General features: G+C 39.4%; 1 protein-coding gene across 1 annotated transcript; it reads right to left on the minus strand.

Annotated features, from left to right (window-relative positions):
* LOC137174646 (tripartite motif-containing protein 2-like) lies at positions 1-22,811 on the minus strand. Its single transcript, XM_067580069.1, has 14 exons — positions 22,662-22,811; positions 14,386-15,134; positions 12,831-12,979; positions 12,219-12,399; positions 11,625-11,884; positions 11,367-11,505; positions 11,104-11,289; positions 10,816-11,029; positions 9,712-9,815; positions 6,821-6,988; positions 6,505-6,673; positions 5,741-5,811; positions 5,524-5,664; positions 1-4,892 (listed from the first exon to the last, which is right to left on the minus strand). The coding sequence occupies exons 2-14, from the start codon at positions 14,482-14,484 to the stop codon at positions 4,740-4,742; spliced, it is 2,034 nt and encodes a 677-aa protein (XP_067436170.1). The 5' UTR covers positions 14,485-15,134; positions 22,662-22,811; the 3' UTR covers positions 1-4,739.
* Positions 22,812-23,146: the final 335 nt, after the last annotated feature.

Genomic DNA, 23,146 nt, shown 5'->3' on the forward strand with positions numbered 1-23,146 from the left:
TTCCATTTAAACCAATGCTTTATTTCGGTGTTGAGTGTGTGTGAATATTAAGCGACAGTCCATAACAGTGAACAGACATGACAGATAGTAAATACAGAGAGAGAGAAAGAGCAGGCAAGTAACACCGTAAGAAACTGATCAGTATTTTAAGAGCTGTGTTCCAAAACACTACATATCCATTTGAGGAAGAAAATAAAACTTATGTACAATGTTGATGCAAACCGACAGTGATACACACCGAAGCCACATGATGACAAGGTTTTCTTCATTAAGGGATTTCTTTTTGACACCAGCCTGAAAATGTAGCAGACAATCTTTTGTAAGCCATAATTGAATATTATTTGAGAGCAATTTGGAAAATCTCATTCCAGAACCACAGTTCCCTCAAATGGATGTGTAGTCTATAAATTAACTCCTCATGTTTGAGATGTTATCAGCTAATTGCTATGTCTGTTTGTGATACAAATCAAAGATTACTGAGAAGGCAGTTCCATCATATCAACTTTAAAACAACATTCAAATGTATCAATGACATTAAGGCTGAATCCAACAAACAAGGCCCAGATTACTTCAAGATACATTCCCTGACTTTGTTGAAACAATCAGTAATGCCTGCAAATCCCCATATTTTCTCTCAGATCACTGTTGATGAGCAACTTAGCAGATTTAGCAGCATTATTAGGCGCCCAAACAAAGTCAGAGAACATACTTTTAACAAACTCATGAAGAGACTGACAATCAGCATGATTAAAGAAACTAAATTAACTATGTTTTGGGGATATGACAACTGTATTTTTAATTCTTGAACATGCAGTTATCATAACAATTTTGTGTTAAGCTATCTATAAAAAAGTGGTACTGTTGGTGTTGTTAGCATTCAGCGTTGAAACCAATGGCTGTAACCATCCAAAAGCAACTGAGTTAGCTTATAACTGGCTGCACCCAACAGACAGTATTAACCTTTGAAAATACCCCCCTTGCCTGAACAGTTACCACTTGTATAAGCTTGGTCATTATACTTGGCTGTATCAGCCAAAACTAACTTATTAGCTAAGAAATGCAAATTTGCTAACTAGATAGCTTGATTTTTCCCCCCATATAATGTCAACAAACGCTGATTTGTCCACTCATAACAGTCAATATAAAATGTATCAAATACCAACAATCATATTTCGATGCAACATAATGGATGAAATGTATAAAAAGAAGAAATGTAATGGGCACTTAAGAATTTCAATGCACAAGGTGGAACACAATCAAATGGCGAGATAGAAAGATTTAAATGACTAATTCAATAAATAAATAAATAAATAAATAAATAATAACTTACTCATACAGTTTCCTAAAAATCCTTGATCAGTTTTGAATGCAGTATATTTATGCTATTGAATATTGTCTGATAAAGTCATTGTGTAAATAACTGACACTAAGGACACCATTTCCTCTAACACAAGCTTTTGTTAGCCACTGATGTTTTCGGTGTGTTCATGATGCAGGTTTAAGCTGTCCAAATGAATGCTGTTGTGAGTAACTTAAAAGCTTTTCTTGCCTATTTAATAACGGTTTAAGGACTCATGATGTAAATGCCTTGCATCGTGTTACTATTACTATTATTACATAGCACTTTTCCAAAAGTTATTTGTAAATGCTTAATTTCACATTTGTCACATGTCCTTTACTGTACTTGACATTGCTGTAACTCTAGGTGTAGGATGCATTGTTTGGAAAATGGGAGCTTGCAGTTGAAATTGGAAGTGTTATGTTAGAAGTCAACAATCACGTAATACAGAAGCATGCTTCCAGAACACTGAGGTACTCTTTTATGGGTGATGACAGAACCTGTGGATACAGTTGCTAAGTCTGAAGGGCAGCTGGCTCTGGAAGTTTTCCCCCATTCTGTATGATATTCTGCATGCCACACACACAGAAGTTCTACAGTTGAGAAAATGTCGTGCCAAAGGAAAGGGCTGTCTGACGGCAAGGTAAAGTGGTGAAAATATTCAAAATATAGCATACACTTACACTGATATTGAGTTTTTTAGGTGTGCCTTTTTTTTAGGTGGGAGTGTGCCGACCCAAATCTACTGCAGGTAATACACTGGCTATGAATAAATAACTCATACTTACCCACTTCAAAAAATCTTAACCATCCCTTTAAAATCTTCCGCTTAAATCATCAGTACAAAAGATGAACAACTGCATTTTCTCAACATTTTGTTCTTTGGTAGATGTTAACCAAGACTCCGGAGGTGCATTTCGGCAAGAAACATCCAAGACACACCACATACGCCGCTAACAGTGAGCGGAAGCTAAAGATCACTGTGTTGAGAACTGTGTTGTTTTAAATGGAATATAGAACGGGGAAAAACAGTTCCGGTACCAGCAGCCCCTCACACTTTGCAACACTTTTATAGAGGCGAGCGACAGCATTTCTCTGGATTGTTAAAGCATTCTAGAATCCTTGGCAATGAACTGAAACATTCTAGAATCTCCTCCCTCAGCTTCTTGTTTTGTCGTTGACATGGCAAGCAGAAATTAGTGGGTAAAAATGTTGATTACCTTGAACGTTTTACATGATATTATTGAAGGTATTTTCACAAATATATAGGATAGATTTATAGACTTTTTTTCTCCTTGCAACAAGTTTCTCAGTGGAAAAAAAATAGATCAACACTCAGACCAAGCATAGATGGATGATTCTGCTCACCAAAGCTACTATATCACCCAATCAAATAAATCAATCATTCAGACAGTCAGAGTCAAGCAGTCTTTTCTAATGATGAATCTATTGCCTAAGACTTGTATAGAATGCTAGCATATGCCAAGAAACAAAATAAACATTCCATATTCAGACAATCCTAATGTACAAACAATGGACAATGGGCTAAAACTGGCCCATCACTTAGTAATAATAATTCTTTCATGAACATCCCAGGGTAGAATGTATTTATGACACCCTGACAGCGAAAACAATAGTCATGGAGATTTGGTTGATTTATATCTACAGCATTCCCTGCTGGGAGTTTCCCAGTACAACCACAGTCTTCTACTGCTGTACCAGTTTAAAGTTGAGTGCGTTGCTCAATGGCCACCTGACAACTAACTTTTAGGGCATTTTCAAACCTGTTTGTTTGCTCTGGTCCGAATCAGTGGATGAGTTGGTACACTTGGTTCAGTTTCTTTTCACACAGAAAAAATCCAAGCAAACCAAAACGTATCACTACAGGCCAGGTGAAAATGTTCTCTTCTCTCAAAAACCTAAACTCAGGAGCACTTTAACTGACACCTTAAAGGCCCTGAAAACTCATTTTCTCAATCAGCATCTTGATTGAGTGACGGGATCGTACATGGCCTTCTTCCATCTTCTGAAAAGTTAGAGAAGTTTTGGTTATTTCACGTTAGAGATTTCCGAATTTCTTCATTTGAGAAAGTTCTCTCCACTCTTTGGATAGTTGTGTCTGGAGCAGGAGCAAGAACGTAAACAATGGAAGAGGGTCCTTGGGAAGCGCCTATCTGCCAAATATCAAAAATGAGACTAACTTTATTGTTAGTCCAGGTTGAACCTCAATTCATTCTCTGGGCTAGCTGCCAGCAACTGATGATTTTGCGCCTGGCTACGGGAGCAGTTTAGCCTTGTAGTTAAGTCGGATCAAGGTTGGATCCCGTTCCCACCACAATAAACCACTCAAAAGTTTACTTGCATCTGGACCACGACCACATCCTCAAAGGGTCTTGGTACAGTTGTTCTGGGCCATACCCGAATGTGATTGCTTTGTTCAGACCTGAACAAATGAATCACACCGTAGGTGAAAACAAACCAGAGTCTGATTCAACCGGAATAAAGGTCCAGGTCAGAAAACGCCCTAAGAGTAGCTAGCTAATGTTAGCTTTTGGCTGTTTGGTATCCAATTGTAAACTACGGTAGGAAAAACCATAGAGGAAATCTGTGGTGATGACCTGAAGGACCAAATGATGTCAAACCAAGACGTAGACCACTTTTAGCTCACTGGCCATTTTTTTCTGTCTATTACAATACAAGAAGGCAGAACATTAGAACATTTCCATTCTCTCAAAAACACCATTCTTGATTTATTAATTCATGCCCTTGATTATTCTTTGATCTGTGTATCCATCATTCACTCCATTGTGGGTTAAGGAAGCAGCGGTTTTCCAAAAATGGTTTTGTTCTCCTCTCTTGCAGCATTTATCTGTTCTTGCTTTCTTCTCTTGATTTCCCTTCCACTGAGACTGAGAGAAAGAGGGATTTCCAGAGTTTCCGGAGATCATTAATCCATAACTTTTTACTCCAATCTTGCATTAAATTTTCAAATGAAGGGCATAAGGGCAGCAAACTTTTGAATCCACCATCTTATCTTTCTATTCCCCCTTATCTGCTACTATCCTCATCCCTATTTAGATTTAAGTTCAGAGACCAATCTTTGTCCCACCATTCCCTCAAATTCTCTGCTCTCTGCTGTTTCATTTTTTGATGACCTTACCTCATCAAAATCAGCAAAAAACTAAATTTCCATTGTGGTTCTAATGATGTAAAGATCCTTCTTCTTTGCTTCCTCCTCTCTTCTGTTCATCCCTCCTCCCATCATTACAGGCAGCGGTAGAGGTTCATGCAATAATTTCTAGAATTTGACATCGTGCACCGTATCTTTTCACTCAGACAACTGCTCCCTCCGTCTGTCTCTCCGGCCTCCTTCGGCTTCACTTCTCCGCCCGAGCCTCCATCATTGTAGGTAGCGGTAGACTTTGAAGCAGTGGTTGCCAGAGTCTGCCACCACCACATGTCCATCAGAGGTCAGGGCCAAACCCTGGGGTCCGTACAGAGGGTCTGCTGATGTGTTGATGTAGGAGAGGAAAGAGCCACTGCCGTCAAACACCTGGAAATGTTTGGACAGAGAGGGAGAAGGTGTTTCGACAGCTGCAGTAATTCACAAGTCTCCCAAGAACAGATTTCGGTCTACATATGCTTACAGGTACAGTTTAAGGTTTCAGGTTCAAGGGATTTGCTTGGGTCAGGAATGTCATCAATGGGTGTACATCAGAATAACTTTGCAGGTTTTTGGATCAGCCTTTAACCTGGTAGTTTCTGATTAAACATGAGTCGAGCTCAATTTCGTGCACGATGTTAACCCACAGTTCATGGACTGATCCAACGAAGCTCACAAATTCAGTCTGGCTTTGTAAAGTTATAAATAAAATGCCTTTCAAAGAATTCAACTCACTCAATTTTTTTTCTCCACATTTTGTGATGTTGCAAATTAATTTAAACTGTTTTTTTGCCAACAAACTTAACCCTGCAATAACAGATTTTTGTCCACTAGTTTTCAGCAGAAACATGTAGTCAACACAACACTAACATATCATCACCTTTTAGATTCATCACTACAAGCCACGCCCAACACATTACACAGTGTCATTTCTTAAATTGGTAATATAAAAATATTGATTAAAGCTGCTTTAATTAAAAAACACATCAAATACATCCATCTGCCTTTCTTCCCTCTGTACCTGTATTCTGCTGTTGCCCCAGTCAGCTACAATGATGTTCCCATTGACATCTACTGCGACACCAGTGGGAGCGTTGAACTGGCCATTTCCTTCACCGTTAGAGCCAAACTTCAACACCAGATCTCCCTCTGGGGTGAAAACCTGACCAGGACAGAGAATTTTAATATCTACCTTTACACCTATGTAAGTTTAGATTAAGGTAATATTCACTCAGTACCTTGACAGAGTGGTTATGGAAGTCAGTCACAATGATCTCATTGTTCTTGTTGACTGCTGCAAAGTGTGGACCTTGAGGACAGGAGCAGACAGAAAAAATAGGTTGTGCTTTCAATGTTTCAACTGAGACTTCAAATTACACTGATGATGCCTCAGCAGCTTTCAACTGACACTTTAAAAGGCCCTGAAAATGTATTCAGCATCTTGACTGAGTGACGGGATCCTATATGGACACTTTTAGTTTTTGGTTAATTAGAGAGTTCTGAATTTCTTTATTTTATCTGCACTCTTCTCACAACATTGACATAGGTGGGGCTCAGTGGGAGAAGGGTGTTATCACATGCCAGTCAGCATGATGCAGCAGATTAGCTGAGTTTTAAAAGTTAAAACTCTGAATAAATAGTACCTAAAGATGATTTTGTACTTGTTAGTCATACATTATGATGATTACACCTCATTTGACACATGAGTGTAATATTGTGTAACATTTGAGAATGGGACGGGTCTTACTCTCATTTTTTGAAGTTCTGAACAGTTTATTTGTGTGAATAAAGAAGGTTTCTGTCTGGCAGCAGTGTTTTATTTGGTATAATTGATGACAATTTACACCACCTTTCCTCTTAATACATATTTTCTCCAGAAAATAACCTTTGTAGTTTTTCATAAATTTCACTCCTTTTTCTCTTATCTCATGGATATGAAAAGTAAAAATGTACATCATTATTATCATCAACAACTGAAAACACACACACACATGCACACTACCTGCAAACTGCTTGTCCCCATTGCCTCGGCTACCAAACTTGGCAATGAGCTTGCCAGTCAGCTGGAAAATGAAGACAGTGCACGCCTTGTTGTCAACTACAATCACATGACCATTCTGGTCCACGGACACGCCCTTTGGTCCCATCAGTCTACCGGAGCCAAGCTTCGCCTGATGAATGCAATGAATACAACCAATGAGGAGGAAGATTCATTCAAATAAATACAATTTAGATTTATGTCAATTGACAACTTGTTTTTATGCTTACTAGTAGTTAAAAAGTTCCTGAAGAAGTCAATATAAAATAATCCCACCTACCTTGAACTTGCCATCACAGGAGAAGATGCTGACCCACTTGTTGTCATAGTCAGCGATGATGATGTCACCACTGGGGTGCACAGCCACACCCGTGGGTCGCTGCAGTTGGCCCGGCGACCGTCCCCGCACCCCGAAACGACTCTTGAATTCCCCCTGGTTGGAGAAAATCTGCAGCAGAGACACACACATTTTAATTCAGTAATTGTGGAAAGTAATTACGTAATGTACTTAAGTAATTTTGAAGTACTTGTACTTTACATTTTATGCCATTTTACTCTTTTATTCAACCACGTTTCAGAGGGAAATATTGTACTTTCTACTCCATTACATTGATTTAACATCTGTAGTTATTATACTTTAAGAATAAACATCAAAAAATATATAATAATCAATAAAATACAACACATTATCAAAGCATAAACCAGTGGTTTGAACCATCCCTTAAAAAAACAGTATATGGTTGGGATGCCTTTAAACATTTATGTAGAATAATGTATTAGTCAGAGGGGCCATTTGTCTGCATTTTTCTTCATTTATTTTTTATAAATGCATAGAGCTAAAAAATCAGTTATTACCTGAAATGTCCAACAGTTGTTTAAAATGAAAGAAAGTCAGTATGATTTAAGAGGAATTTGCATGTTTATAAAAACAAACTGAGGACTAATGTAGTATATGAAGGATGAAGTCCCTGCATGTTTTGAAGGCAGACAGCACAAGCAACCAGCTCTTCCTTCAACACCCCAGGAATGCTGGCCAATAACATATAAGTGAGAGTCCCAAATTCCTCACTGACCAGACCATCTAAACAACCTCCTGCAAACAGAAAGGATCCGATAAGGAACTCCCCATCTCCTGGATGGTCACCAAACCAGACCACTGACCCAAATTATCTTTGATCATTCAAGCTACAAGAGCCAGCGAGATGAGAGGACCAGTTCACACCCCAGTGTGAACTGATAGTACCATTTGGATAAAAAAACCCCACCATTGGTTATCATAGCTCACCTCTAAGAGCCAGTCACACACAGAGACAAGCTGGCACCAACGTTAATCCCACTGATCTTGATTTTCAGGACTTGAATGACCAACCCAAGAACTTATCAACAGGCAAACCAGCATAAGGCAAGACATGCTGCAGAATATGCCATGCCCCAGTGACACACACACACACACACACACACACCCTCAAATGGCATGGACCCCTGTCCTTTGCAGTCAGGTCAAGAAGAACAGAGGACTGTAAAACCCATGGACTTACAAATGTAGTTTTAGATTTTGTCTAAGGACAGTTATTGTTGTATGTTGATATGTGTGTATATCACAATATGTGTTGTTATTTACTTTAGTTAGACTTTTATTCCACTGCCTTTAAGCCAAGAAATGTACCATTAACATAATTCCATCATCCTTGATAACACTAACATCATGTTTAGTACCGTTCTGCTTGTTTCACTAAAGCTGCTATGTAAACACTAAAGCTACTATCAAAGATGCAAAATTAAGAATCGTGCAATTCCTAAATTGTTAATACTTTGATTAAAATAATAGCCACATTCAGAAATTGTACCTGTCTGTCCATGCACAGGAGGGGACTGACTCTGCTCCCCAGAACTCTGCTACCCCTGGGATTGACTAGGATGCACCTTCTGGGTGGGCAAACTAAAACTTTAAAACAGTGTCTTTCCTGAGACTCTGTGCTGTTTTTAGGCTGCTCTTTTGGGCTGCTTGTTGCTGGTTCATCTTGCTTTTTACCGTCTTCTTACTTTCTGCCATGCCGGTGGAAAGCTTGCATTTGGCTAGTCTGAAGATGTGACTCAGAACAACAGGAGGTGAAACCTCAAAAGTCTAGAGTCATGAGTTGAGGATCAAGTCTAGGAGAGCATGAACCAGGAGCTCTCTTCCAATGGGAACATTTCAACTCCGGACCAGCAGACTTACTCATCATTACAAGATCCAGACTCCAGCTTCTCACCCCAGCACAGCGGACTCCATTCTCCACAAGAAACCACCCCAGGGTGCAAGCAAATAGTCCTACAACACTTTCATCAACTTGCTTAAACCCTGGTGCTTTCATAATTTGTAACTTCAATTAGCAATTCAAAATTAAGTTGTTGTACCATTGATTTGACTCACTGCTTCTCAGGTAACAGTCATCACATCCATTTGTCAGGTCTCACATACCAGCTGCACAATAGATAACTCTGCATCATGCATTCGAATCATTCGCTAGCCATAGCCTTGTGTACCAGTTTCCCTTTCCCTCCTGTGTCTTGTTTGTAAAATGTTGTAGTGTTTAGTACTTGTAGCTGTAGTATTAGTAGAACATGTGTATGTAATTAAAGTGGACTTGTTTGTGTTTTCTTGTGCTTGCATCTCAGTCACTTTACCTTGAAAGACCTATACCCTTGCAAAATCATAATTACGATTAATAACAATCATAATTCTAATTGACCTCTCTTGTGTGGCCAACAAGGAGGACTATTCCCCTATTATTATACCTACTCTAATATGAGTTATGTCGCTTGACAAATAATTTCATATTGGAGTTGTGCACAATAATAACGCTAATAATAATAATAATAAAGCTATTTGAGTGCACAAATTCCTTTGTATATACAGTATATGACCTAACTGTCTCTGTTATTGATTGCAGTCTGAAATAAATTTCAATTTTGGTGCTAATACGTATGTACTTTCAGTAGGATTATGAATGTAGGATTCATAATTCATTAATGTATTGGTACTTTTGCTTCAATAAAGGATCTGAATACTTCTTCCATTGCTAATTCTGACTTTAACCCTAAAACCAAGTCTGAACCCTCAAACAGCCCTTTAAATAGACCAGACAAAATGCCTTCACTTTAAAAAACGTCCCTGTGTGTGTGTTTTACCTGAACACACTGATTGTTGCTGTCCGCAATCAGTATCCTGTCGTTGGCGGAGGCAGCCACTCCTTGAAGGTTGGTGAACTCTCCTTTGTTCCTCCCCTTCGTTCCTGAAGACAGCAAAACAGAGTGAAAACAATCAAATCTGTGAATTTTCAGTGAAACATATTATCATTATATTAACACAAGAGTACAAGTTAATTTGGGGGATACAGAAATATCTTGTATCTAATATAGATATACATAGATTATAATATTAAAGGGGAACTCCACCAATTTTCTACCTCAGCGCGTTTCCAGGTGTTCTCTGTGTAAAAAGTAGTATAAAGCCTTTTGTGTCTCCAGAGAGTGCTGTCTGAAATCTTATAAATCGCTTCAGGTGATGTCATCTGAGTCAGCATTGGTTGGTGCTGAAGACTAAAAGTTTGAGAAAAATCTGGGGGTGTTGAGTTTGAAAGTCATGAGGTTACCAGACCTCTGTAGCGTCTCATCTCCACTAGAGGCTAGCAGCTCCAGGCTACATTAGCCGTTGCTAGCATAACACACCAGAACCTCTGACCAAAGTGTCATAGTTGCATTGTGGGTGATGTATGTGCAAGGTTTTAAGTAAGAAGAATGTGTAGAGTAAAAAAGACAATATTTGTGGTTCTGCTGCATCGATTTTGATTATATATATATTTTTAACTGTCCATCATGAGTTGGACAATTTGATGACAAGTGGGCAAACTCCACCTGGAGATGATGATCATGTGATCGAAAGCTCTAAATGGACCTCATGGTGGACCTCTTTTCTCAACAGCTTTTAATTAATGTTTGGAGTACAAGGCTCACTGCCAGGTAGACTAAAATTATTGTTCCAAAACAAGGACGTTAAGGCTTAAATTTGGGTATGGGTGCTTGATTGACAGGTGTCTCATCATATCACATAGCTGTATTCTGGCTCCACCCTGTTTTCCAAATTTAGATTTTTCAAGGAAAACTGACAACAGGGCAGTCAACAGGAAACCCAAAATCCAAGCTTCAAAATGATGTATGTCATGACTTTAATAAGAGCTTTAGCTTTAGATTTCTGGGTGTATCTGCACTGCTGTGTTCACGCCAGTCTCTCACCGATCCTGAAGATGAGGTCGTCCTCAATGGGGTTCTGGGTTTTACGTCGCGGGGTGCCCAGGGCGCTGCTGGCCCTCTTGGAGCCCTTCTTCTTCTGGCCAGGGGACTTCCCTCGTCTCTTTGCCCCCTCAGAGGAGCCCGTGGATGGGGTGGCGTTGGCTAGCGAGTTGGTGGCTGTGGTGGTGGAGGGAGACACCTGGAGGGAATATGACGTCTAATTATGAATTTTAGATTTATGTTCTTAAACAGAGTGACTTTCAACTTTTTCAAATTATTCTGTCCTTTCACCTCCACGTCTGCCTCCAAGGCCCTGGTGACCATCAGTTTGAAGGGACTTCCTTTGATGTGCTGGTCATACAAACGCAGAGCCAATGAGAAGTCTCCCTCCTTTGGCACCATGTACACAAACTCATAAGTCCCGTTCTTGTGGTCCACTATTTCACCATCCACTATGCTGCCATCTGGGGTGAAAACCTGAAATAACACACACAGGTAATGTTTTAATGGGAGAATCGCTTCACATTTTATATGAGTGCGGACGTGAAACAAACCTCAGCTGACAGAATCGCGTTGCCACTCTTACAGGCTCCTCCTGACTTGTCTCTTGTCACTATGGTAACAGACGAAGGATGTCCCACAATGCACTGCTCCAGGCCTGCACCCATGGCCTCGCTCTGGCTCGCCACCGCACTCAGAAAGAGGAAGAAGAAGAGGAGGGGTTGAAACGTGGTCATCTTTGCTGGTACAGTGCGATAATGGCAACAGTTCAAGCCTGCATCTATCTGTAACTATGAACTTTGACCTCTCACCTTGTTGTGACAATGGTCCCCAGGTTGTGTATGGACTTCCTCAGTCCATCTGTCTCCATCACCAGATCCAGCTGGTCATTCTCCTCTGGCTGACATGGCAAGCCGAGGCCAGCCAGCTCCTCCAGCTTCTCGCCGAGGTCCCGCTCCAACTGCAGGCTCGCCACACATGCCTCCCCAGCCAGGGCCTCCTCCGTCTGGGTACAGGTGGACATGAGGTCCTCCTCTCCCCGGAGGAGGCAGTCCACCTGGGCCTGGAGAACCTGGAGTTGGACGACAGATATGATGTTTTCGATGTGTGGTCTGATGTTTGTTTTTTTTCATTTGGTAAAGTATCCTTGTGGCGGAAGAGGCAGCACTTTTACTACTGTACCAATTACATTTCCTTCCTCTTACGACACTCATCTTGCCTTTTGGGGCTTTGAGGCCACCGTAGGGAATGTAGAGACATATTCCTGTCAGGCTCAACCAATTACACACAGTACCTTCTATGTAGAGTATACAAAAGTTTAAAAAAAACGGGTTTGTAGTACTAGAATACAAAAGAAAAATCTTAGCCCTAAATGTTGCCCTGTTAATAATGTTAAATATGTGCACCTTCTGTTTGAGTCCATATGTGACCTCCAGCTCCATCAGCAGAACGCTCTTCCTCACATCCAGCTGTTTGTGCAAATCCTCAAAACTCGACTGGATGTCCTCTTCGATGGAAGCTCTCTGATTGGTCAGCTGCTGGAGGATCTCTTTAACGAAGGACAGGGCATCTGAAACCTGAGGGAGTCTGTGGAGATCAGGAAAATGCTCTGTTAATAATCTCTTTACTACATCAAATATTGATGCATTCAGCCCAGCATAAATAACATGCTGATAGAGGCGTCAGATCACAAAACTATTCTAGTTGTTGTTCTGGAGAGCATGAACCAACGGCATGTTTTCTTATTTAATTTGGAGGACTTGTTGCCCTTAGAAGTGAGCAATCAGCACTAGAAGAAAGAAACTCAAAAGCAGGTGCAACATGAGATAATTTCTTCATTTTGAGATGTTTCACCTATCAAAACCAACTCTATACTCTACACAAGCAGCCCTGTTGGACTCAAAAATATACCTGTAATTTCTGAGCAACAATCATTCATCAAATGTGACATTTCCACCATTTGCGTGTAAATCACTGTTATGAAACAGGCCCCAGAATCTTGCCACCACAACCCATACCTGTTCTGAATGGCTCCCAGCCTCTCCTGCAGGGTGCTGCGGTGTTGTTCCAGAGCCTGACTGAGGGGCACCTTGGGGTGCTCGTCATGGTCCGACACACAATCCTCACAAAGTGGACACTCACAGGCCGAACAGTAGAGGTCTGACACCTGGAGATGAGATGTTTATGGTTTGAGAAACAAAAAGATGAAGAATATAGTTACAGAGAGAACTTGAGTGTTCAGGTGACATTGATATAAAGAATCTTTATCTTGGCTTTATTCTCATGGTGCTTTTGTACTGTTATTAGAAGTTGTGGTAGAGCTCTGCCACCCAACCCAAACTCAACAGCTCCAGACATAGCATTGGGTTCCAGGTTGTTTTGTTGCATGAAGCTTCGGGGTCTGGCTTGTGGGTTCAAATTTGGTTATTTTCAAATGTAATTTTTCAAGAAATTTCTCTCTTTTTCTCTCTGACTGTGTCAGTCTGCATCCTCGCATGAGAAAGAGACAGATCTAGATCATGTGAGTGTAGCTAATAGTCAGTGATGGACAAAATAGAGCAAAAAAATAGCTTATAAAGACAATTCTGGTTTGTTTGTGGAAGTAGACAACCTGCCATCACTGTGGTGGTACCTCAATGTAATTTCAAGAATTTCACTCATTTCTGAGGTATTTTTGCTTCTGACCAACAGATCCCATTAAAAAAACAGTAAAACAGAAAACAGAAAATAAAATCCACAAGCTTCTCAATCATGAAATATATTTTACCTTTCGCAAACCTCTATTAATTCCTTGTGTTTCAATTGCATGCTAAGTTGCGTGTCATCCAGGGATCACTGAAGACACAGGTGAGCTGCCACCTCGCATATCTCATGCTAGTTTGGTGGTTTTTACTTTTACAGTATCATTTGTTACAGATTTTTATGAAATGATGCATTTCTTCTGATTTCAATGATAGAAATAATGGCATTGGATGATTTAAAGTAATTCCTGCTGGTTTAATTAACTATTTAACTACACAAAAACAGCACTTTCACATCCAGACTGTGCAGGTCGGACAGAAGCTATGTTCATGTTAGTTTTTCACAAAGTCTTCATTACAACCATTGAGCAGTTATCACCTTCATCTGTCCACTGTGATTAGCACAAGCATCTCTGCTTTCACTATCAGTGGAAATGTCTTTACCTCCACTTGTTGGGTTTGGGTCTCAATGTTTGCAATTGGATCAGGAGTAGACTAGGTTTGCGTCTCAGTTGTAGGCTTGTGGACAAACTTTAGACAGCAAATAATCAAATTTTTTAAGCTCACCCAAGTCAGTAAAGAAACAAATGTGACAGACATGTATGTTAAAATGATCATACAGATTTCAGCTGCACTGATTTGGCTGCTAGATATACATATGGGGGAAATACCAGTTTATGATTGGCTGCAGTGGTTTGCAAGAGAGCTGTTTGCAGCCTTGCAACACTCGAGTGACAATAAAGAGATATATCTGCATAGTCATCACCATACACAAACCAATTTTGAGGGACAAAAACAGAAGATAACAAGCCCCCAGATGTTGCACTCTCACCTTCCCTGCATGCTGCGGGCAGGCATTTTTGCCAGGTGGGGCCTCCAGGACGGTGCACTCCTCACTGCTGCTATCTGGAGAGTGTTGGTGGGCCTCCATCTGCGACCGGCAGCCTGAGGGGGGCGAACCTCCAAACACACTCCTTATTCCACACTGCAGCCAGGGGGAGGGGCTGGATGTTCAGTTCAAGTTTTCTACTGGCTATTTGTATCGTTTGCTTTTGTAAACTTCTCGTCTCGTCTTTTATTCCATTGTGCATTCGCGAGGGAGGAGCAAAACATTCAAACCAATGAAAACTCTGGGCACATGTTGGATCTTTGTGTGAAATCTGAGGGATTAAAACTCTGTATACTTTACTCCACACAGCACCTGGAAAAGAGTGCTGGGAATTCAGATGAAGGTCTTGTTTTTGAGTAATTTTAGTGTACAATCACTTTTGTCAGCACTTTAAATTCTTGATTTCCAACATTTATTTGAGCCTTTAGTCAGCGAAAATTATTATTGTATATTATTCCATTACATTCCTGCTGGACAAAAAAAAAACTTCCGAGCATCCAGAACTCCAGAAATCTTCCATTTAAAATGACCTTCTGCTTCCATGTGATGTCTCCTTGTGTCTTGAAACAATGGCACCAAAAAGAATTAGAATTATAGTGTTTGATCCAAACCTCTTTAGGTCTGACTTGGAGAAAAGCAATGGACCTTGGTGTTAATTTAATTCAACGAGGGTTCAAAGAGAGGACCACCTCCTGCATAGAAGAGAGAGAGATGAGGATTAAGTGGAGAAGCTGATAAACATGGAAAGATAAAATCAATTACCACCCCAAACCCTTTTAACTTAAACTACTACTTATACTGTATTTGTGGGAGTGTTGAGGGAGCACTGAGCGGTTATTGGGGATGAAGACTTGGAAAGAAGGATTGGTTTTTATTTATTTTTACTTTATTGATTCATTTTTACATGAAAAAAACCTTTTATGGAGCAATTTAGTTTATTGTTTTTATCTATTATGATATTATGTTTTGCATCTAGTACTTGGTCTATATGTATTTTTTTATTTTAAGGTAATAATTTCTGACATGGATGTGTGCATTCATGTAGTGCTGCATGACCTAAGCTAGTTTGTTTACTGTGTCACTGTGATATTGTTGACTCAATTACAGATTATTTACCTATTTTTATGAGCAATAATTGATCAAAAAATGATTGTCCCAGTTGGAATACAGTGGAATTACCCTTTAATGTTCATTATGCCAATGGTTACAATATATATTATTATTATTATTATTATTATCTTTGTTTTATAAAACAACTGAATGCATAATATGGGAAATGTCTGAAAACCACGTACCTTGAATGCCTCACATACCTGTTTGTATGAGCAATAATAGATTTTTAAAAAAGAATAATGTTTATTGCACTAATGCAAACATATTCTCAGTATTAGCTAGTGTGCTAATCAGATGTGTAAACAACGAGACAGTAATATTGGGCAGATAAGGTGAGCTATTAAAAACGCACTTGTCATAGAATAACAGAATAAATACACTTCAACACATACACACACACACACACACACACACACACACACACAAACACACACACACACACGTATATGTTCCCCACTACAGGAATGCCCATATGTTTCATCCAGGTGGCGTACCAGATCACTGCACACCCCTAATTAACTCCCAGATGGTACACTCCACTGTGATGAACCCGAGCAGCAGGTCTAGAAACAGATGGTACGATCCACAGACGGGGGGGTGGGGTGGGGGGGGGGGGTGCAGCATGCAGGACCAACAGGAGAAGTGCATGAACAGTAAGATACTAATAAAGAGCTTCAGGGGGCAGAAATGTAGGTCACCAAAATGTCTTCAAAGTGATGGAGAGAGACAGAGAGAGAGAGACGGGAGTGAGGCTGTGGTTTCCATGGTAACAGAGTGCATCGGGGACCCACTAGGAAGAGATACAACAAAAAGTGAAGCAATCATGGGCTCTTTAATCCTAAAATCCTAAATTTAGCAGCCTGTGTGCTCACGCTGTCACATCATAACGTTTCTCTGTCATGAGTGACACAGATATGATGAAGATGTAGGATGAGTATGAACACCAAAAACCTGCCTGGAAGTGAAGATTTTAAACTCCTATGTGCATCACATGGATACAAAAAAATCTGATCCTGACTTGTGTGTCTGTCTGACAACTGTTGGAAGTCCAAGAGGAAATGTGTTAGAGCTAACAAAGATGTGACAAGACGTGTCAACAGTAAGAAAGAGAAAGAGGTCACATGACTGATCAAAAGCCAAAGATACAACATAAAAAATTAAAATGGGTTTCCATTACAAACATGGGGATATATGAAGAGTGTGGAGGGAAAAAGAACTATTTTAGAGACTATTTTAAAGGAAACCACTTTTTTAAAAATGGCTACTTCGTAGATGAAGTTTATCATTTTTAAATTTCCTAAGTAAGGTAATAAAAAATGCACATGGGATTCATGACTGACTTGCAAGAAAATATATTGAAGCAAATGAGAGGTGACAGCATTGTCAGCACACTTTATTCTAATAAATAATATATCTGAGCTCATAAAAACAAGACAAACAAACAAACAAGCGACGCCTCGTGTTAAGTTCACTACTTATTCCTGCTGAAAACAAGCGGACAAAAATATAATTTATTGCAGGTTTTCCTGTTATAACGATAAAGTTTTCTCACACAGCAGACAATAAATACATTCATGTTAACCTGACAGGCCTCTCATTATAATGAGTTGTTTTTCTCATTATAACAAGTAAATATTTTCATTATAACGTGATATTTTCTCTTATTAAAGAGAAAGTTTTCTCTGAACCATTTTTTTTGTCATTGTGGAAACATCACGCTGCCGTATTTAAATTTAATAAAAAAAATTTATTTGAATGTTGAAAAAGTGGCAAAAAATTAAAGGGTTAAAATGTTCTAAAATAAGTTAAGAAAAATTAAATGTAAAGATTGTGTTTGACATTTTAAATCATGGAATCGTGTCTTTGCTGTAAGTTTATGTGTGTCAGTTACATCCTGGACGATCCATAACAACAGCAAAGACAGATATGAGCAGCAATCACAAATTTACACATAAAGCTCTGCTGTGTGAATGTTTTCTAGACTTTTTATATTTTCCCTGCATTTATTATGAATTTTATTTTACTTTTTATACTATCAGACTTCCCATCCTTCCACTTTTCTCTTTGTGTCTGTCTCCCTGTTTTTACTCGGCCGGACTGCCTTTGTGTGTTTTTATCATCACATTTCTGTATGTAAAATATGAACTGAACATTCTTATGAATAATTTATGAAGGGGAGGGATTATGGACATGAGTTGCCTGTGATCTTGTTCATAATCCCATTTTTAACACCTCCTCCCCCAAATATTCTGCTGAAAGTCCACAACCTCCCTGACATGAAAGCATAGCCTCACACAGACAGTCGCACAGTTTATGTCTGTCTGACACACACACAGCATGTTTTTCTTCTTTTCCCTGATATTTTCTGTCTGTTTTTATTTTATTCTCTGGTGCAAACACGTATAATCTTATTTTTTAATGTTCAATTCTGTCTGCAGACTGCACACACACGTAACAGCTACACCCCCACACTTTCATTCAAGGATTCTCTGCAGTACAAAGCTGCAAAGGATTATGGGGCAACAGTGAAGCTCTTTTTACAGAGTGTATTTGTGTGTGTGTGTGTGTGTGTGTGTGTGTGTGTGCGTGACACTGTGGTGACTCTCTGTATCTGTCACTTACAGACACAATTGAATCCTTTCTCTTCTTCTTTCTCTCTCTTACTCTTTGTTTCACTGCACATTCACAGAACATAAAATCATCTACTCATCTATAATCTGAATGTATGTATATGTTTGTTGACTCTGTGCATTCTTGAACTCAAACCCTGTTTTTTGACACTATTTATCAAAGTTTTTTCTACAAATTTTATATTTTCAGGTGATTATACACGACTTTCCATTTCTGTCAAACCAAATCTTACACACTGGACCTTTCAAGCTACTGCTAATGTATATTTCCTACTGCTGCTACTTCAAATTTAAAGTTATTTATGTTATTTATATGCTGTTATAGTGTCGGATGTTATAAACGTGGTCAATATTCCAAAACTTGAGGTGAACGTATATAGAAATGCTGCCTGCAAGTCAAAAGCGAGGGCTTCAACCTGCCTGAACACTTAATGTACAATGTTTTTTTCTATCTTGCCGACGTCGGCTCATCGCTCATGCCTACAAATGTCCATCTGTTCCATGGCCTTGGTTACTAAGGCTGTTGCTAAGGCAGTTGCGAAGGTGTTTCAACATGTTGTTCATGGTCCAGGTATCATCGGATAATTCGTAATTCATTTGTAATTCAAAAACCAAAAAATCCAAAAAGGAATAACGACAAAACGAATCAGCAAAAACCAGAAACGGGCCGTGTTTGATTGGTTTTTCGTTATTTGATTCAGACACCAAAAACATTTTTTTTGTTTTTTGTTTTGAAACAAATAAGAGATTTACCGTTTTTTGGTTTTTGAATTACAAATGAATTACGAATTATCCGATGATACCCGGACCGTTCATGTTGTCCACTCTCATATTTCAGATGTGATTCAGCTCCAACATGTACGGATGGATTTGAGAAGTTGACATTTGCAGTAAAGAAGGAGAAAAAGAAGTGAAATCCTGCTACTATAGTTTGTTTACGTAGCCTCCGGAGCCAGAGGAAGCTTCCTGAAAGCTGACCAATCAGAACAGAGTATTCTCATCAGGAGGGCGGGGCCTTAAAGAGACAGGAGCTAAAACGGCCTGTTTCAGACAGAGGCTGAACTGAGGGGCTGCATAAAGGACCAGTAGAAGATAAATAAGGAGTTTTTAACTGGAAATCATGCAGAGATATTCCAGTAGAGCCCCAGAATATAAATATAGAGCTGGAAATGTGCAGGATACATCGCCTTTTAACTGGTAAAACATGGGGTTGCCTTGTGAAGGAGGTGCAGGAAACAGTGTATTTGATTGTTCATCAAAAAATTTGTCTACAAAACACTTATTTTCTGTATTTTTGTCAGGGAGTAATGGAACAAAGAACAACAAAGATACAAACAGTGATGGACGAAAACACTGTGTCAACAGAGGAAATTCTTGAAAATAACATGAATGTCATATTATTGAGAAAACTGCCATAAAATCCTGTGATGTGTCAGAGTAACAGAGGAGATAATGTTTGTTTATTTAATCTTGTTGTGCCGTCATTCTTCAATTACTTCAGTTTACTTCAGTTTCAATGATCTGGAGTTTGTCTTTTAATCGGGGAATACACCAAGCATGTTTTATTTATAGTATTATAACTTTAACACAGTGTCTCATTTATGTGCATAAATCATAAAACACTTTTTTCAAAAACATACATTTACTTTCAATGAAAAAGGCACAAAATTGAGTGTGGACTGTATTTTTTTGGGACTTACATTTTTATCCTTTATTTGTGTGAATGAATAATTTAACAATATGTTTTGCAATACTGAACTGTTCTATAATAATATTTCACTAAAGATTTTCTGATTTTAGTAGGCGCCTTTTTCTTATCATTTGGCTTCCACGTAGATTTATACTTTTTTAAATTGACAAAATTATAAATTAGACTTACAGCTGAGTTTGTGCCGAAAAAAGCCCTTTACATACCATGCATGTGGGGTAAAGATAGTTTACAGGAGCTAAACTTTACTGCGTAGAAAGTCTGTAAAAAAATTATTATTTTTAAAAATCTGTACAACTTTAGATTCACACTGTAAATATGTTTAATCTTTAGAAGACAGAGATACTGTATCTTACAAACTGAAACACATTTGGTTGATTGGAAACCTCCTTACGTCATCTTGATTAAAGAGACCAGACCCAGACTCCATTACATCATCTGGAGATTTTTTCAAACAGACAGAAACTCAATACAAATTCAATTATTCAGCAGCTGCAGGTTGAGACTTAAGTATAACAGTGAAACCAGTTTCTTAAAAGCTTGTCAGTGAATCTACTATGTGACGTCACACTGAACACACACACACACACACACACACACACACACACACGCTGATAATCTGATCTTTCTCTTCATACATTCCCGTGGGAAAGTTCATGGTCATTCTGTCTCTCTGTTTCTGTTTTTCGTCACTCTGTCTTTCTGCTGGTCTCCCTCCTCTGCAGCTGCGTTTACAGGATTTTTTTTCTGTGATGTAACAAATTAAAAATGGGGATTTAACCTCACGTTGAGTGGAAATTGTTCTAGACTAGTGGTGGCACGTTAAGGACCCCTAAACTGACACAAATTAGACCACGGACCCCCATTTGATAAGCTTTAGCCTCAGGGTCCCCGGTCTGATAAGATTTTTTGCTTTTAGATGTTTTATTACAGAAAATGTATGAAACCAATGACCAAAATAGACATTCTGTCATTGTGTTATTTATAGATGGAACTATAGTGAAAATATATTATTCCCTTTTTTTCTGGGGACCCCTGGGGGTCCCTGATCCCCACTTTGAGAACCACCTTTCTAGACTATTAAAACATAAAGTGAGGAATCTGATGGAGATACACTTGATGGATGATTAAATGTAAGAACATAAAGTAGCTTCAAAGAGAGGGGAACAGAGGTAATTTGTCCAAACAGCAATCGATAACAACATGTGGTGTCCCGCAAAGATCTAGTTTGGGTCCTCTTTCAAATGAGTTCAGACCAACTGGGAAACACCAGGTGAGCTTTGAACATCAAACTTGTTATCAGCCCTTTATCAGCTGATGAAAATGGTTGTTAAAACGATTTAAAAATAGTTAAATTCCTGGATTTTGGACAACTAAAGGTGTGTTCACATTGAAAGTGAAGCAAATTCAGCAAACTCACTTTATCGCTGCAAATTTGACTGTAATATTTTTGCAGTCTATGTTTATTCGCCACAAACAACGTACTGACATTACCTGTAGCGAGTCCAGCCTTGGACAAACTCTTTTTTCCGTCAGTTTCTCCTCAAAACAAGCGCAAATTGAGACATTTTGTGCCACCTACGGAAATTCAGTATCTGTTTGCATTATCTCTCCACTGACTGTAACCCTGATGCATCTAAAATTGACTTTGCGTTCAATCTGAGCTATAATCAATATTTTTATATTAACAACAAACCTGGCCACTTGTATGTGAAAGGGGGGGGGGCTCTTTTTTTGCATATTTCAGCTCATTGTTTAGCTGTCCGGCTGCAATTTTACTGTTTTGTTCACTCTCAGCGCTCTCACAGCATCGTTTTTGGCCGCAGTAGGCATCTGTTTTCAGAGAAAAAGCTCTAAAAGCCCACTGCAAAAAACTGTGGGTTAAATTTCAGGTAAAATCTTCACTTTTAGATAAATTTACTGTTTGAAACTACTGTATAAGGATGTTCTAAACCAATGACTTTTTAAACAAGTGTTTTTATATTTATTTTTGTGGTAAAGAATATTTGTTTTAACTTGAACTATGTACAGCTGTTCACCACTTTCACTAGTATGACCACTTATTCTTTAATGATGTCACAGACACGTTTACAACGGAAACATGTCCGTAGCATGTAACTAGCATGAAACTAGCCTCTCCCATCATGTTAGCATGAAAAAGTTAGCATTTCTTACAAAATCTTAGCCTGTTGATAGCGGAGAGAGAGAAATATGTACAAGTTGATGCAATTAAGATTATGACAAGTTCACAAAAACACAGATTTTTTATAGACTACTGGTTTGGTTGAGAATCTGCTGTGTGTTATTTCCTCTTTTTCTGTTTCTCTGTGTTTTTATACGGTACCTGTAAAAAATCAGAGTCGGATCAGCCCAGTTTCTGTTCACAGAAGTGACGTACCTCCTGTTACTGTTAGCACTCAGGATGCTAACTTGCAGGGCACGCAGGCCTGGTAGCACACGTACGCACACACACACACACACACACACACACACAGATTTGTATTTGCTCTAAAGCTGAGGTGGATCAGTCTGCGCCTGCATTCATTCATTCATCCATCCTCCACCCTTGTTCATCCTGCAGTCCGTCCATCCTCATTTTCCTCCACCCATCCTCCTCATCGTCATCACCCCTCTCTCTCACCATGCTGCAGATGCTGCTGTCATCTCCAAACGTTCCTCCATCCATCCATCCATCCATCCTTCCTCCTACCATCATCACTCTGTCCTGTCATCCAAAAACAAAAAAAAGAAAGAAAGACAGCACTCACCATGTTTAACTAAGACGCAGGCCGATGACTGTGTGTGTGTGTGTGTGTGTCTATTTTCCAGCCTGAAGCCATCGCGTCATGATAGCGTCTTGTTTGCTCTCTCTCCTCTATATGTGTGTGTGTATGTGAGAGAGTGAGAGTGAGTGTGTGGGAGTGTAGGAGGAGGAGGAGGAGGAGGAGGAGGAGGGGGAGGATATCATCGTCACAGCAACACCAGCAGCTTGCAGCAGCAGCAGCACCAGACTGAGGGGGGGAATGATGGAGAGGAGGGGGGGGGTGCATCATACAGGCCTCACTGCAGCATCCACCAATGACAAGCAAAGAGGAGGGGGAAAAAGGAGAGAGCTGATTGGTTCATCAGGTTGTCAGTTATCTGATGGTGTGGGCGTTTGAGTCTCTCTCTCTCTCTCTCATTTTATCACAGTGTCTCTCTCCCCTGTGATCTCACTTGTATCAACCTTTAAACGCATTAAACTGGAATATTT

This window comes from Thunnus thynnus, chromosome 22 (genome assembly GCF_963924715.1).
Source record: "Thunnus thynnus chromosome 22, fThuThy2.1, whole genome shotgun sequence".
NCBI lineage: Eukaryota > Metazoa > Chordata > Actinopteri > Scombriformes > Scombridae > Thunnus > Thunnus thynnus.